This window comes from Arvicola amphibius, chromosome 1 (genome assembly GCF_903992535.2).
Source record: "Arvicola amphibius chromosome 1, mArvAmp1.2, whole genome shotgun sequence".
NCBI lineage: Eukaryota > Metazoa > Chordata > Mammalia > Rodentia > Cricetidae > Arvicola > Arvicola amphibius.
In genome coordinates, this window is record NC_052047.1 from 152,787,791 (window position 1) to 152,803,901 (window position 16,111).

A 16,111-nucleotide genomic window follows, 5' to 3' on the forward strand; every position below is an offset into this window, starting at 1 on the left:
GTGGTTGCCAAGCCCTACCATGCTTTGCAAAGCCCTTATTCTTCTCCCAAGCCCCATACTGCATAGACACTCCCTCTGCCTCTGTGGGCAGGTGGGCCTATGTGCTCACCAGCGGTGCCACACGGAAGTGGTATGTGAATTCACGGAAGGACAGGATGGTTACTGGCCACCGATGAGAGGTGCCCTAGAGAGAGAAGGGAGAGAAAGGGGCAGGGCCACCTTGTCCTAACCAGCCTTCCTTCCACCACGGCCATCACAGCCCAGGGGGAGCCCATTCCTCTTAGAGAGCAGGGGCAGCCACCCTCCCAGCCTGCCTTCCCTGGCCCTGGCCTCCCTTTGTCTTGTATCTCCTTGTGCTCTACGCTTGTGCTTGTGTGAGTCTCTCATTAACCCTGCCCACACCTGCAGCTCACAGACAGGAAGACAGTCCCTTGCCTCCTTCCCCTACCTGGGTGTCTTGGTGGGGGTGGAGTCTCTGCAAAAAGCTCCCCTCCTCACAGGGCTCCTCCTTTGATGTCAGACTGCACAATACCACGGACACAGGGACTGAGGAACTAGGAAATAAGTGGGTTAATGGGATGGGGTTCCCATCTGAGTAGCCCAGTCCCACCCAAGACAAGGCGTATCTTCACAGAGCCTGAGAACCACGCAGAGTAGTCCATGGCTTGGGACGGAGGAAACCTCTCCCACCATCCCATGTAGTCCCAGAGAGGCAGGGTCTTACAGCCACATAACCCCGGCAGCAGCATCCCTCTGCAGCCCTTCCCCAAGCAGCCGGGCACACACGCCCATGCCCCCGCTCCCCCGTGAGAAATGTGATGAACACTCAGCTTTGACTTTTCTGAGGCTCTAGCGGCTCCTTCCCTCCCCAACACCAGCACTCACTTCATCTGTAGGGTCAGGCTGAGGTGCAGCGGGGTGCTGCTGCTGACAGGGATATGGTAGGTGAAGTTTCCGAGCCTAAAGGGACAAAGATGGTACCTCAGCAAGGCCTCTTTGCCAGTCTCCCTCTCCTTCTGTACTGAAGCCCTCAAAACCTAGAAAGGGGCTGCCCGAACTTGTGGGAAAAGATCCTCCCTGAAGGGCCAAGATCTGAGCATCCAAACTGATTGGACTCATGGCACCTGAGGGGCCCCCTTTGGGGTGACAGGAGGGAGCCCAGTCTACCTGCAGGCATCCTCTGGCACACAGTACTGGGAAGTGATAGGCATGGAAGTCTCCAGCAGCTGGATGGAGGTCAAGGATGGCACTGGGTCTGTAAGAAGAGAGGCCGTTGGGCCACGGTGAGGAGGAGACGAGGGGAGAATGCAAGTGGCAGCACACTGGGACTTTCACTCACACCTCAGTGTGAGCCGGAATTCTTTCAGACCCTCACAACAGCCTCATACACCACCAGCCATGGAAGGGCAGAAGAGTAGTCCTCACAACAGGGGCTGGCTAGCATGTGGCCCTCATTGAGCAAACCCATTAACGTGCAGTGGGGAGCTGAGGCTGTGTGTTGACTATCTCAGGTTTGCTGTTGCCTTGTCCTTTACCCGAGTCGTGGGAAGCTATGGTCACTGGCCTCTGAACCTTTCCTTGACCTGGTACATTTTCAGTTCTTTAAGGTATAACCCAAGGTCTCCAGCAGCACCCACAATACTCCATGAGGTCACCTGATACAGACAAAATGGCTTTCCTCTTAGGCAAACCCCAGATGTCTTTCAAAGATGGCTCAATGTCACCTCCTCTAGGGAAGCCTTCTCTGGTTGCTGCCCTCCTTGGTCATCCTACACGAAGTTCCCTCCCTACTCCTAGGGACCCATCACTCTGAGGTACACTCAGGCAGAGTCATGTGTGTCTCGAGCACCCACAAAGCTGAGGTGAGCTTCCCACCCTTGGGGTTGCCCCACCACTTTGAACATCTGTCTCTGCACAGACCACAGTGTCTAGGTTTCTGTTTGCTAAGCCACAAAGTCCAAGTGAGGAAGCCCATATCTCATGCAGAGACCCCGGTTAAGGCCTGCGGGAGCCCAGAGAACACACACGAGTCAGCCTGAAAGAACACTTGGGTGCAAAAAGTTCTGTCTCGGTTAAAACCAAAGATTTGAGGTTGAGGTCCTAGTACCTCACCCTCTTCACCCTGGCATAGAGACAAAGTAAGCATAATCTGGAATTTGGCACAGTGGAGACGGATTTTAGCTGGACTACGGATGGGTGATATATGTCCCTTCACCTAAGTCTCCAGCTCCTCCTCTGAACCGTGGCAACAGTGCCTTCCTCCTTTCGTCTGCGACAAGGTCTCTCATTAGCTAGAACTTCATCAAATAGGCTAGGCTAGCTGTCCAGTGAGGTCCAGGGATCTGCCTGTCTCTGCTTTCATCTTGCTATCACTGGGATTACAGGTAGATGCCATCACACCTGGACACTATAGGGATCAAACTCTGGTCTTTATGTTGTCAAAGCAAGGGCTTTGCCTACTGAGTTCTCTCCCCATCCAAGTTGTGAGGATCTAATGACATGACCTACATGAGGCTTCTGGCCCCATCACTAATGTCTGCTGACTGACAGTTCTGTGTCCAGGCAGCCTTGTGGCTGGGCCGGCTACGAAGTGTTGAAAGCAACAAGTACCTAGCTGGTCCTGGGTCTGAGCGAGTTGGGCAGGGCTTGGGCTGGGTTGAGGTGCCCCTCTGCGGGCGCGACTGTGGAGACCGAGACTGGGACTGTTCTTGGTCTTGCTCTGCCCCCCAGGAAAGGGGACCACAGGACTAGCTAGAGGTTCCAGGCTCTTGGGATGCTTGGAATAGCTGATGCCATTAGCTGAAATGCCCCAGGATTTGGCTCTGATGTTGGTGGCTGGCAGCGGGGCCATCTGGCTGGGGCCTATAGACAGAAGCAAGAATAAGCTGAGAAAAGGGGAACCGGCTGCCTCCTGTCCTGAGCTTCTGTGAACCCTCTTGTGTTTTCTGGTTCCCATGGGGGTGACCCCCCCCTCCAACCTTCAATCCAGGAATCCCTCCCACCTTTCCTCTGGGGCCTTTCTCTGGATGCAAATGATACCAAACAGCCCTGTCAACCCTGGTCCTGCCCCTAGAACATCCATACCTGAGTGGTTGGGCCTGGGGCTGGGCCTGGAGCTTGGAGCAGGGGTAGCAGTGAAGTCAACATTAGGATCTGTAGCAGGACTGGAGGTGGGAGTGGAGCAGCAGACGATGGGGCAGGGCTGACTGGAGCACAGATCTAAGGTACGGAGAGCTGGACCTGAGGCTGAACTGGTAACTGAGGAAACCAGAGCTGTATGAGCTGGAGGAGGACACTGAAGCCCCACACACCACCTGCCCCACCCCACCCCCCAGACACACCCAGCAGCGAAGAGGGCTGTGTGCCCGGCATTCCAGTGGTCACAGAGGACTGTCGGAGCTGTGTGGTCCCGAGGCTCTGGCTAGACCTGCTAAGGAGGCGTGGGTTGAGCTCAGAGGCACTGGGAGGGCCTTGAGGTGGGGTGGGGGTGGGGGGCTGGGAATCCCAGAGAAGCAGGGATGGGCAGGAGGTGGTGGAGAGGGAATATATGAAGCAGAAGCAGGAAGAAGGGTAGCCGGAGCCAGAGGAGGGAGGGGTGCTCGGTCAGACACATACCATGGGCACATGGCCTCACTCCCCCCAGGATGCTGGGGCCGGAGCAGGGCCAGGAGACAGGAAGTGGACACGGCAAGAGAGCTAAGAAACAATAGAGAGACCAGGAGGGAGATGGACACGGGAGGAGAGAGAAAAGACACAGTCAGAGGTAGCCCCAGGAGCTAGGGCATGACAGTGACAGACAGAGCCCAAGGTCCTGCTCTGGCCTTCCCTCCCAGCACTCCCTCTTCCTACGAGTGTCTTCCAGGTGGTCTTCCTGAAGGAATACTGACTAGGCCAGACGGGGACTGTAGAAAGCACCCACTGTACAGGAGACCTCCCCTCCCACCACAACAGGCTCTGGCAGGCTATATGCCTAAGGTTGAACCCCATTAGAGGGAGATGCCTCTGACCCACGTCACTCTCCATTAGCAGAAGCCCGATCCCTAGGGACATACCCATCAGCATCCACCAGGTCCTCTTCGGAGCGCAGGCTCAGCACATACAGCGTAGACATAGACACCACGCTGGGAGCCACAGAAAAGGGTCACTGTCTGAATGCAAGCCACCACCCAACACTGTCTCTCTATGGCAGACTCTGTGGTCTTCCCAGGTGATGTCTGCACACAGGCCTTCCCAGACCCTGGAGGAGGAGACATGCTAGGCAGCCCACCTTCCCTGACCTCAGTTGCTTTACTCCCAGTCCATGGTCCTCCTCAACTCCAGGGCCTGGACCCAGGCACATCCGACCCACTGGGTAGGTAGCTCTGCTCTCTAAGCCAGCCTCCCCGGTCGCTAAGGGACAAGTCACCTGAAGGCCATGACCACCACCAGAGCAATGATAGTTCCCTGCAGGAAGCGCTGGCTGATGCAGGCCTGGTCTGGGACCACTGGTGATGACTGGGGACCAAGAGGAAAGAACACACCAGAAGATGGTGGACTTAGGAACTTACTTCCCTGCCCAGTCTCCCCAACCCCATTCTTCATGGCCAGAGGGAGAGGAAGCAGAAAAGGGCTGGAAGGGCTACAAGGTCAAGAGCAGAGAGGGGAGGGGTTAGAACTGGAGTCGACGAGGCTGGAGTGGTGTAAGCTGGAAGGGAGAGGCCATGGAGATGGGAAAGTCCTGGCCCTTTGAGCCTCCCAACCCTGCACAGCCTCACCTTACTGGCCACCTTAGGGGGCCTCTTCTTGTGGGGGACACTGCCTGCGCGGCTAAACTGGCTCCCTGCATGGCTACAGTAAGAGGACAATGGTCAGGATGTTTTCCAGAAAGAGGTCTCTCCTGCCTGCCCCAGCCCCACCCAGTGCCCCCACCTGAAAGCGCCAGAGCTGCCGGTTGACTTGAGGCTGTCAAGGCGCCGCAGTTTGGCCAGCTTGTGGCTCCAGCGCTCCAGCTCATCGATGCGAGTCTCCAGGTTGTCTGTCAGCTTGCATAACTCCTTCACAGCCCCCACATTCTCCATGAAGATTCGCTCCTGCCCCGGGGCAACAACAGCACTGAGGGCACCATGGCCCAAGGAGTCCCCAAGCTGCGGGCTGGATGGGGCCAGGAACAGAATTCCCGCTCTCCACAGCCCACAGAGGCCCTAGAAATATCCCTGCCTGGAGGAGGCCTCTGCTCCATCCATGTCCGCTGCCTCTGACTAGGCTAGGCTAAACAACCTTGCCTCTCTCAAATCAAGAGCTCCAACCCTTGGACCTACTCCCTCGGGTAGGTAAAGTGTATCATGTGTTTTTCTCTAAGAACATGTACACAAGGTTCATGTCACTAAGTGCAAGTGTTACCTTCATAATAAACCACACCCCTGAGCCTCGGGACAGGAGGTGACACATTGTGTTACCCTATTTTAATTGATGGCAGTTGGGGGAGTGAAACCTCAGAGGGATTCATCTTGCCCTGTGTCAGACAGCCTCCAGTGGTTAACTTGCCCCTCCACCTTGAACACTGGCCCCTTCCTGTGTGGTGGGCAGGGACTCAGGAGGTACTAGGAGGAAAGCTCTTTCTTCCTCCCTCTGCCAGTCAGTGCCCGCTACTGGCCAGTCCCCCTGTCCCAGCGCTCCCTCCAGTCCCCATAACTGACCTTGTTCACCACCAGGAAGTTCTCTATGGTTTTCCCATTGGCAAAGACTATGTCTCCTGTGTCCTTCACAGCCTCAGGCAAGATCTCCTTCACTTCCTGTGCGATGACACCTGGGGACAAGCCAAGGGTGTGTGGCTGGGGGTCCTGCCCGTAGCTGCTCATAGCTTTCTGGAGAAGTATCTGAGATTGAGTTTCGAGGAGCCCTGGAGCAGGGGCTCCGTCAGTCAACTGTTCACAGCCTAGAAGTTCCCAGGCTCAAGACGTGGGATTTGTGGATTAGGTAGGATCCTAGTGGCATTTTAGGGGAAGGAGGTGGGGTTCTCAGAGAATGCAAAATCTCTGAATGCTGTGTGACAAAGATCTCAGGCCAGGTGGTGATTCCTAGGATGATGAGTCCAAGGGCAGAGATCCAAAGACCCGGGAGGCATGATATTCCAGTAGCAGAGGGGTCAACATTTCAGAGTGCGGAACACCAAAGGTCAATGCAGGGGTTCCTGGGAACAGGTTCCGAGAGACAGGACAGACTGACCAGAGCTTGGGGACACAGGTACGTCTCTACCTGTCTCTGGTGCTGTGGCCTCAATGCCTGCACTGGCAGCGAACTCGGGCTTATATCTGTAGTGCACAAGCCTCATGCGCGAGATCCTTTTCAGCTGCTCAGTGGTGTCCACCTGCCAGGGAACAGAGCCGACCCTGAACCCTCCTCCCCTCCTGCTGCCATCCAGAGCAGGCCTCAGGTCAGCCTCCCCACCCCTGCCCTGGCATCCTGGTCCTCCCTACTGGTCCTACTCATCACCCACAGCACCGCCCTCACCTATGAACTTGTCCCTACCTCCTGCACATGCTCCTTGGCCCTCAAGTCGGAAGGGTGCATAAGAGATCCCATGACCTTGACATTGCCATGCACAACCAGTGCCTCATCGGGCCGGTCTGTGTTGATGCCCACTCGGCCATGGTGGAAGACGGTGTCTGGCAGCTGTGCCCGTTGCCACAGAACGTCACTGTCACTCTCAAACTGGCCTGGATTAGAGGCCTATGGCAAGTTGGGTCTGGATCAGTCTTGGAGTTAGGGGAACCTCAGGGCCCTGAGAAAAGGGGAATCCCCAAGAACACCCTTCCTAGTCAAGTCTCCTGCCCCCCCCATGTCCAATCAACTACCCAGTTCATTGTGACAACATTAAGTCACTTGTGGGACCCAAGAGACTACTAGGTGTGATCCACCTTCACACTTTACAGTGAAGAAGGCCCCGAGGCCTAGATAAGGCAACAAAGCCCAAGATCACACAGCCAGTGCCCAACAAGAGCTGCACGTCAACCCAACCCCATCCCGTAGTATTTTCCTGATGTTATTTCTTCCAGCCCTGGGAGAGATGACTCTCACCCGCACAATGATGCGCTCTGAGATCTGGGCTGCCAGTGTGTAGTTCTGGTTCTGCGCATGTGCCTGGAGGGCCACCACCAGCATGAAATACCTGGGATACACCGGGGACTCAGTAACACTCAGCAGTGCCCCTAACCACCCTCCCTGCGCCTGAGGCCTGGATACACAGCCCCACAGTGCGTTATCACAGTATCCCACAGTGGAGAAACATGAGCCTCCACTAGGGGGCAAAATTCCTCTCGGGCCCACTAGGAGCCCAAGAACTGTTTCTGAACTCAAAAGCCAGTCTTGTGAGCCGGAGTCCTAAATCTGCCAAATATTTTGAACCTCAAGTTCCCCCTCTGGGAAACAGGCCATTGTGGACCTGCGCCTGGCATGCTCCATGGAGGCCCCCTTTTGACCCTGCTCCTTGGAAGGGAGGGGCTCCCGTGGCCAGGTTGGCTTGCTCACCTCTGGTCAGGGTTGGGCTTGCCCTTCTTTCTCATGTTGTTGGCAGTGGTCTCACTGAAATGGAGCCGCCCCACGGTCACCTTTGTGACCTGCTCAGGGGGAAGATTGACCCTGCATAGGATGGGCAGAGATCTCAGGGGACAGAAAAAGAGGCTGCGAGGAGCTGTGCCGCAGCGCAAACCACGCAACCGCAGGCAACCGCGCAAAGGCAGGCAAAGCGCCTGCCTGTCTCTCTAGCCAGTTCTAAGATGGGCCCTTCCAGGCTCCACCCCCATAGGGCTGGATACTCACGTGACAGGGTTGAAGGGCCTCTTGCTTCGGTCTGACTGAGACTGCTCAATGTTGATAGACTGGTTCAGGGCCTCCAGCTGGAGAGCAATGGGACCAGGGCACCTCAGGACAAGGTTCGTCACCTATCACCTGGTCTTTTCCTCCTTCACCCCCTCACTCTGGTCGGCGGCAGAATCCTGTCTTCACCTCACTTTCTCATAAACTCGGGGACCTCCACATCCACACCCCACACTCCCAAGCCATTTCAATGACGCACATAGCTTTCACGTCGGCTCACAGTTCATTACTTCCCCTACTTCTGGATGTTGATGTATGGTCACCTCCAGGATGGCAACCCATCACCGTGTCGTGTGCCATTTGACTCCCGAACGTCTCCATGCATGCCCACGTGTTTTCCACTTAGCCTTATGACCCATACCTGCACATTCTTCTCCCTGCAGCCCCCCCCCACACACACACAGAGCACACCCCAGCCACTCTCACATACCCACAGCCTCTCAACTCTTCAGAAACAGTGGCTGAGCCATGCCAACCAGCCAGGCCCACCTTGTGACAGAATCAGACACACCTTGTCCTGTCCCCAGGGAGCTCATGGCTCCAATGGCTATGCTACAGATCCCCTCAGTCACAAAGGGCCTCAGGACAGGTTTCCCTGAGGGGCATCAGAATGGAATCTGCCAAGAGCAGTGGGTTAGAAAGCTGGGATGGGATTCTGGGAGGAAAAATGTGGGAGACAGCACACACAGGGGTGGATTTCTAAGGCCCTGTGGGCACAGTTTAGAAGACAGTGGAGTCTTGGGAAGGAAGGGGTGGACGGCAGTCACGTGTGTCATGGAGATTGAGGGCAGAGTAGACGCTGATTGGGTATTCAGATATGGGATGGGGGTGACTCAGGTCAATGGGGGGGGCAAAGGGGAGGAGGCGAGGGCTACTCCAGAAATGTATGACAGGCTGAGGGTAAGAGGGTCCCTAGGATATATAGCTTGAGTAGCCAGGATCCTGAGGTGGAGCACAGGACAGGGACAACTGACGTTTGGTTTGGCTCTGAGAACTGAGGCACCAGTGGGAGGGCCAGAAGATGGGTCTTGGCTTGGAGATAAAGACTTCGGGTGTGGAGTGGGGAACGAAGCAAGGCATAAGGAAGATGGTGAAGTCCGTGCAGCCCCACATCTAGGTGGCTGGCACTAGAAGGTGGAGGGGTGGGGCAGCCGTGAGATATAGCCGTGGGGTGTTTCCTCATCGCTTGCATCTTGGAGCTTCCTGGCCCTTCTGTTCTCCCTTCCTAGGCAAACCCCAAACCTGCCTTCACTCCATGCAGCTTCAGATAGAAGCAGTCCAGCGGCTTGAGGCCTTCCGGTGTCTTAACATACTTGGGCTCGCCCAGCATGCCGATGTACACAGTCACCTGGAAGTGGTTCTTCTTCTGGCACACAAAGGCATCATCACCCACCGAAAAGTTAAAGCCCTTGTCAGCATCCACACGATAGGTGAGCATAGGCCTAGAGGAGAGAGCGGGGAAGGGACGGAGACTCATCAGTAGTTCCCCAAGCTAAATATGGAGTATTGCTTCCTCCTACAGGCCCATATTCCAATGCTATTACCTAGTCTATATTCTCCAACATCCTTCAAACTACCAAGAGGTCAGTCCCATTCTAGCCTGGAGACTAAGCCCCCAAGAGAAGCCGCACAGGTTTTTGTGTTACATGCCTGGGGCCACCCACTGTCCCATGCTGGGATGAAGAAAGCAAGCCAAGGACCACTGGAAGTGAGGGGACTCTAGAGGAGGGCCTTGGCCACCCTTCAGCACACTTAACCATTTCCCACATGTTGCCTGAAGCCCCCTCCCTTGTGGGAGATGGGATGAGAGGGGATGCATCTGCAGAGTCTCACTGTGCCTGACAGCTGGTTGCCATGGAAACGGTGGAACCAGGAGCCAGCTCTGCCTTGGGCCCACCCTGCCCCACCCTGGCCCACCCCCTCGCTCAAGGCCCCCAGTGCCCTCATTCTGACTCCCACAACTGCCCCAGAAAGAGGGAGTACTTTTGGTTCCTGAACTCCCCCTCAGAAACAACTGAAGCTTGCCATCTGTCACCAGGACAGTGTCTGGAGTCTTTAGGGCACCTCCAGGGGCAGTAAAGAGAACACTTGTTGACTTAGGACTTGACTCACCCTTCCCAGAGTTACCACGCATTAGAGGTACACTGCTGGACACCTACAGGAAGCTGGACAAGGAGAATGCTTCCCCACTTATGAGAAAGTTCCAAAGGAAGGCCTGGTCTCATCTTTTCTTCCCTTACAGGGCTCACCCATCTGTCTGGCCTAAGCGACTACCTTAGAAAGTACCTGGGCCACACTGGGGACCTCTGCAGCTAGCTCTCTGGCCTTGAGGCCTAGATGTGGAGGTAGCAAAGTGCCCAAGGGGTATGGAGGTGTGTGAATAGAGGGATTTCTCTTCAGGCCATAGGGACCGGATTCCATGAAAGCCACCTAGCTCATTTCAGCAGCCATCACAACTGGGCATCCCACTCTGCCCAGCCCTGGGAGGTACAGGACAGAAACTGCCCAGCTCAGGGCACCCACTCCAGGAAGCCTGTCTCAGCCACCATTCTGACAAGAGGGCCCCAGTCATCTAGCTCCTGTTTGGCTAAGTCCGAAGTACACCGAGGGGGTGTCACCCTCTGACGTACCCATTGGCCTTTTAGGGGAGGAAGGAGGGTGATCCCCGCTGGGCTCTTGGCCTGGAGCCTGGTAAGCTAGATCCTGGTGGTACTGAGGAAGGAACAGGACCGCCCTGGGCAGCCTCACCCCTAGACCCCCCTTACCCCTCCTCCCTAAACAGGAAGGGGGCTGCTGTAAGGGCCAGGTTTATGCTAAGTTTAAGGCTACCTTCCTGGAATGTAGGAAGAGAACCTAGAGGAGGGGCCAGAAGATGTGAGCCCGCCCACTTCTTCCTGACTTGGCTCCCAAGGCCCCTCCCTGGTAGATACCACTACCTTGGGAGAGACCTGGGCTGGGCCTAATTCTTCCCTGAGCTTGTTGGCTCTTCCATCACATGTGATTCTTTCATATCCAGAGCACTCCCAGGTCCTGACTTAGGACCTCAATGGGGTGCTAAGCTGTCCCAAGACAAGGTGGCTAGGTGGCACAGGTCACTCACAGCTCCTTGTAGTTGGCATCATACAGGGTTGCCCACTTGTTCTGCTGATGCGGCTGCCACTTGATGGATTGGTAGTTGGGGTCCAGGTAGGAGCCACTGAGGCTATCACTGTCCTGCAGGAGGCCTGGAGGGAGGGATGCCAGGTTAGACCTAACCCCAGGGCTCTCACTCCCCAACATCAATGGCCTGCCTGTCAGTCACCTACCTGGGGAGGGTGCACCTGGTGGGTGCCAAGGTGGAGTCTGGACTCGGGCAATGCTGAGGGGCAAGGAGCCGGTGCCAGGTGAGAGGGAGCCCTGGGGAGGCCATGGAGGGGATGGAGCTCTGGCAGGGTGTGGGGGCAGGGCTGTCACAGTCCCAGGTTCCTGCTTGATCATTCCGTTCAGCATCTGGCCATTGAGGGTGTTGGGGGGTGATTCAGAGTGTTTCCTCTTCTTGGAGGGGTGTGGAGGGAGCCTGGGGAGCAGAGGTGAGTGGCATGGGGGCTGGCTCTCTCCCTGAGCCTTCTCCTGTGCAGTGCCCACCCCTCTGCCCTGGGCACCCAGCCAGGAAGACACTTCCTACATGAAGCCCTCAGGTGCCTTCCCAGTACTCTCGCCTGTCACTCAGTATTCCCATTCTCTGCCTTTGCTACAGCCTTACCCCTACCCCTGTGGAATCCAGGAGGGCAAGGTTCTGAGCCTCCACAGAGCATCCTACACACATGGCCTCTCTCAGAAACCTGAGGATTTCAGTAAGTGGACAGAAAGGCACTGGGGTCTGGATTAAGAATTCAGTTTCAGTTTCAAGTCTTGGCTCTCGGGGAAACTATGTTCTTTTCTTAGAGCCTCAGTTTACCTATCTGTGAATGGTGTAGCTGTCACCCATCAGCTATGGCTGTAGGCCCTCCAAGCATCAGTTCTGTAGGGCGTCTGTGTTTCCCCAGGGCCACCTTGTTTCACCTACTCTTGATGCCCTGACTCCCACCCCACCTTCCTGCCATGGAGGCTCTACCCAAGCCTTACTCAGCTCCGTGCTGCAGCAGCTGGTGTAGCACCTGAGTCTGCTGGGGGTGGTGGAGTTCGGGGGGCACCAGACCCGGCCCCATGGCAGCATAGGGGGGTACAGGAGGCTCAGCCTTCATGTAGAGGTCCCGCTGAATGACAGGGTAGTGAGGTGGGGGTGGCGGGGGTGGGGGTGGGCCTGGCAAGTGGGCTGGAGGTGGGGGCGGGTGCTCCAGCCTGGAAGGAACTCCCACGTGGCACAGAGTCTCCGGGGTTATGGTGCGCAGAAGATGGGGGTCTGGGGAAGAGATGGGGGACAGGAGTCAGAAACCCACCTCACCCATTCCCCCTAGGCATGGTCTCTTGCTTTCGTGCCCTCCTGAGCCATGCCAGAGGCTGGGTGGGGAGACTGGAAAGCCAGCTAGAGAGCTTGAGCAGGGAAGTCAGACTGGGCAAGGATGGCTCCCCGTCCTAACCATCTCTCTCCCCTAGGCTGTCCAGGCCAAGCCCCTCAGGGGATCCCCAGGCTCTAACTTCTTTGAAGAATGAAGAAAGAGTCTCTAGGCGACCCCAGTCCAGTTCCCCACTCAGCCTCCTCCCTCCAGCAGCCCCACTCCCAGTTCCAGGGGCCAGTCCCCCAGCCTGAGGGGGCTGCAGCTCCCTTTGTTCCTCAGGAAGCATTCCAGGGATGTTTTGGTAGGATAAACAGAACTCTTGACCCCTCTTCAGTCTGCCCATGATCATTCTACTCTTGGCCACATGGGGGCCACTGTGCCCCTCAGCACCTTGGAAAGGTGGGCCCAGCAGCAGCCTTCCTCAGCCGTCCACTTACCGCCAAAGGGCGCGTCCATGATGGCGCAGGGGGCCAGACGGTGGCATCGCCAGCAGGGACACTTGCTCTGAGGCAGGACCAGGCTTCCCACCCGCCCATGGGGGAACAATAGCCAGCGCCGAGGAGTATTTGACCAGCGATAATCTGGCCCGTTGGGCAGCTGCTGGCCCCCTCCCTCCCTCCTCCCTCTCTCCCTGATAAGGCTGCACCAACCATTTGCCCAAACCCAGAGGGGGAGGTTGGCGCTGCCCGCTGGACTCACCATTCACCTGCTGAGGGGAGTAGGCCTCAGAGCCTGAGTCTGGGGGCGAGTCTGGCAGAGTGCTGCAGGGGGGCCGGAGGAGGGAGACTGTTGGGCCAGCAGCTAAACCCCCAAACCCAACCCTCAAGCCAGGCAGCTCCTCTGTGGGCAGGGTTGCAAAGGCCCCCCCTCCCCATCTTCGCCAGAGACTGAGGCCATTGAGATCTCCTCACAGATGCCTCAGGGTATCTCTGTCTCTCCTAGAGCTCTGGAAGGATCCAGGGCTATATTGCGGGTGAAGGACTTCTGTATTCTGCCCTGGATCTCCAGGCCTAATAAAGGTTATTTGTGTGTCAGAGGCCTGGTCTCTGATGGTGGCACAGGGATCGAAGGACCCCCGCTCCTCAGAGTGAGGGGCCAGGTCTCCGCTTCCCTTAGGTACCCACTGAAGCCTCCAGCTTCCTGGAAATCCTAGGACCTGGGGGCTGGATCTGAGGTGGTTCAGTGGGTTACCCAGGAGTTGCCTTGCCAGAGGCAGGTGTGAACTGGGGTGTGAACTGGGCAGGGAGCCAGCTTTTCTGGGCCTAGGCTTTTTTTTTTTCCTGCAAGTTTTATTTTATCAGTGGTTCAGGCAAAAGAACAAACTCAAGCCCAGAGGTCAACATGTCCTGTACAAACCATGTACTCGCCCAGAGAGAGAGACTGCGGCTGCCCAGGGATCTGACATTATTTTAGTCAACTCTCATTCCCACAGCTGGACAGACTCCCCTCCATGATGCCCAGGGACCACCGGAAAGGCTTCAGAGTCTTTGTGAACACATTCCTGCTCTGGCTGTAGAGTTTTACCACATCCCTGGACAAGCCATGCCCACTTCTTCCCCGGCCTCTGCCCCCCAGCTTGTGGAGGCCTCATTACATCTCTGAAATCAGCTCAAGAATAAAGATCCTGAATCTGATGCAGACATGTACCCCAAGTTACTGAGGAGGCTCAAGACGGAGGATCACAACGTCAAGACCTGCCAGGGCTACAGAATGAGTTTAAGGCCAACTTGGACAACTTAGTGAGACCCTGTCTCAAAAAGTGGGAAAAAAAGGCCTCCAGGATGTAGCTCACTGGTTGAGCACTTGCCTAGCATGCTTGAAGAGCTCCTGAGTTCAAAACCAAGAACCTCAAATAAAAAATGTGAACCCCAAAACAAGATTTCCTGTGGGAAACATGGAAGAGCAGACAGGGAAGGGCCCCACACCCCTCACTATGGCCTCAGTCTGTGTGCTGATCCAGCTCTGTCCCACTCCAAGTCCATCAGCCCCCTGAACCTCCTGACAGTGATCTGCCCCCTGCCCCCTGTACCTCCTGACAGTGATCTGCCCAGCCACCCCCGTCCCTCCTGACAGTGATCTGCCCCCTGTCCCTCCTAACAGTGATCTTCCCCCTGCCCCCTGTACCTCTTGACAGTGATCTGCCCCCTGTACCTCTTGACAGTGATCTTCCCCCTGCCCCCTGTCCCTCCTGTCAGTGATCTGCCCCCTGCCCCTGTCCCTCCTGACAGTGATCTTCCCCCATCCCCCCTGTCCCTCCTGACAGTGATCTGCCCCTTGTCCCCTCTGTCCTTCCTGACAGTGATCTGTCCCTGTCCCCACTGTCCCTCCTGACAGTGATCTTCCCCCTGCCCCCCTGTCCCTCCTGACAGTGATCTTCCCCCTGTCTCCCCCCCCCCGTCCCTCCTGACAGTGATCTTCCCCCATCCCCCTGTCCCTCCTGACAGTGATCTTCCCCCATCCCCCCTGTCCCTCCTGACAGTGATCTGCCCCTTGTCCCCTCTGTCCTTCCTGACAGTGATCTGTCCCTGTCCCCCCTGTCCCTCCTGACAGTGATCTTCCCCCTGCCCCCCTGTCCCTCCTGACAGTGATCTTCCCCCTGTCTCCCCCCCGTCCCTCCTGACAGTGATCTTCCCCCATCCCCCTGTCCCTCCTGACAGTGATTTCCACCTGTCCCCCCTGTACCTCCTGACAGTGATCTTGCATTCTTTTTGTTTCCTTTTGGGTTGTTTTTTTGTTTTTTTTTTTTTGAGACAGGGTTTCTCTGTAGCTTTGGAGCCTCTCCTGGAACTAGCTCTTGTAGACCAGGCTGGCCTCGAACTCACAGAGATCCACCTGCCTCTGCCTCCCGAGTGCTGGGATTAAAGTCTTGCGCCACCACCGCCCAGCCTGACCTGCATTCTTTTGCAGTCTCACTTATTATTTCCTCTTTCGTGGTGTATTATTTTATTTTTATAGTGTTGGAGAGGGAAGCTAGGGTCTTGAACATACTAGAAAGTACTCCAACACTGAGCAACACCTCAGTTCCTCGCTCACCACCCATTATGGGGCATGTGTCTGTCTTGTTCAGTGCTTAGAACAAAGCCTACACCAGGATACCCACGTGCCTCTAAAGAAACTCTTCAGGGGCCACCCACAGCTGGTTCAGGGGAAGGCCAAGAAGCTCACTTGTGCCTGCTAAAGCTTAGCTCCTCCCCCTCCACCCCCAGGCAGCTTAGGCTTAGAGACACCCTCAAGCAACCAAGGTTTGTCCTTGGCACTGTGTGTCTGGTCGCCAGTACAGTCACCCTAAGCCAGGTCCTCAGGAGGTTGTTGACAATGTGTCAAATGTATCTACCCAGTGTTTCCACTCTGCTTTCCTTCCCTTAGTTTCCACCATGAATGTGGGACTCAGGTTAAAGGTGCGGAAACCTAACCCCTGGCAGAGGTCATGGGTCACCAAACCCAGAAGCTGACAATTGGGAGGACTAGGCTGGTGCCAGGCTGCAGGGCACTGTATCATCTCTGCCCCCTGTAGCCTTCTACTTAAAGACAAGACCTCTGCCCTGCTTTACTGAGGTCTCGTGGAGAGTCTGGTGGACATTTCCCTTTGAGCATGCTCAGGAGCAGTGGTTCTCAACCTTTGGGTTGTGACCCCCTGAAGGGGGTCAAATGACCCTTTGATAGGGGTCACATATCAGATATTCTGTGTATCAGATATTTACATTACAATTCATAGCAGTAACAAAATCACAGTTAGGAAGTAGCAATGAAAAGAATTATACGGTTGAGGGTCACCATAA

The 16,111-nt window shown here is 56.0% G+C and overlaps 1 protein-coding gene and 1 long non-coding RNA gene across 7 annotated transcripts in view; one reads left to right on the plus strand and one right to left on the minus strand.

Annotated features, from left to right (window-relative positions):
- Myrf (myelin regulatory factor) overlaps window positions 1-16,111 on the minus strand; it is a 31,415-nt gene that overhangs the window by 2,231 nt on the left and 13,073 nt on the right. For 2 of the 5 annotated variants that reach the window (XM_038348865.1, XM_042056070.1), the window contains 23 exons: window positions 13,032-13,093; window positions 11,959-12,235; window positions 11,160-11,410; window positions 10,955-11,078; window positions 9,101-9,296; window positions 7,798-7,874; window positions 7,507-7,617; window positions 7,057-7,147; window positions 6,508-6,708; window positions 6,235-6,346; window positions 5,676-5,785; window positions 4,909-5,069; window positions 4,755-4,827; window positions 4,406-4,494; window positions 4,053-4,121; window positions 3,616-3,696; window positions 3,342-3,430; window positions 3,085-3,258; window positions 2,611-2,862; window positions 1,168-1,255; window positions 886-960; window positions 449-554; window positions 110-184 (listed from right to left, as the gene is read on the minus strand). In XM_038348865.1, the coding sequence (XP_038204793.1) occupies window positions 110-184; window positions 449-554; window positions 886-960; window positions 1,168-1,255; window positions 2,611-2,862; window positions 3,085-3,258; window positions 3,342-3,430; window positions 3,616-3,696; window positions 4,053-4,121; window positions 4,406-4,494; window positions 4,755-4,827; window positions 4,909-5,069; window positions 5,676-5,785; window positions 6,235-6,346; window positions 6,508-6,708; window positions 7,057-7,147; window positions 7,507-7,617; window positions 7,798-7,874; window positions 9,101-9,296; window positions 10,955-11,078; window positions 11,160-11,410; window positions 11,959-12,235; window positions 13,032-13,093 (2,944 nt within the window). The remainder of the gene's footprint in view (window positions 1-109; window positions 185-448; window positions 555-885; window positions 961-1,167; window positions 1,256-2,610; window positions 2,863-3,084; window positions 3,259-3,341; window positions 3,431-3,615; window positions 3,697-4,052; window positions 4,122-4,405; window positions 4,495-4,754; window positions 4,828-4,908; window positions 5,070-5,675; window positions 5,786-6,234; window positions 6,347-6,507; window positions 6,709-7,056; window positions 7,148-7,506; window positions 7,618-7,797; window positions 7,875-9,100; window positions 9,297-10,954; window positions 11,079-11,159; window positions 11,411-11,958; window positions 12,236-13,031; window positions 13,094-16,111) is intronic. The other 3 variants (XM_038348866.1, XM_042056068.1, XM_038348869.1) reach the window with 3 other exon arrangements.
- LOC119827312 lies at window positions 7,806-14,250 on the plus strand. 2 transcript variants are annotated; one of them, XR_005287635.1, is made up of 4 exons: window positions 7,806-7,910; window positions 9,084-9,284; window positions 11,591-11,687; window positions 13,746-14,250. It is a non-coding gene; the product is annotated as an uncharacterized LOC119827312 (long non-coding RNA). The 2 variants fall into 2 exon arrangements; XR_005287639.1 differs by having other exon boundaries at window positions 13,765-14,250.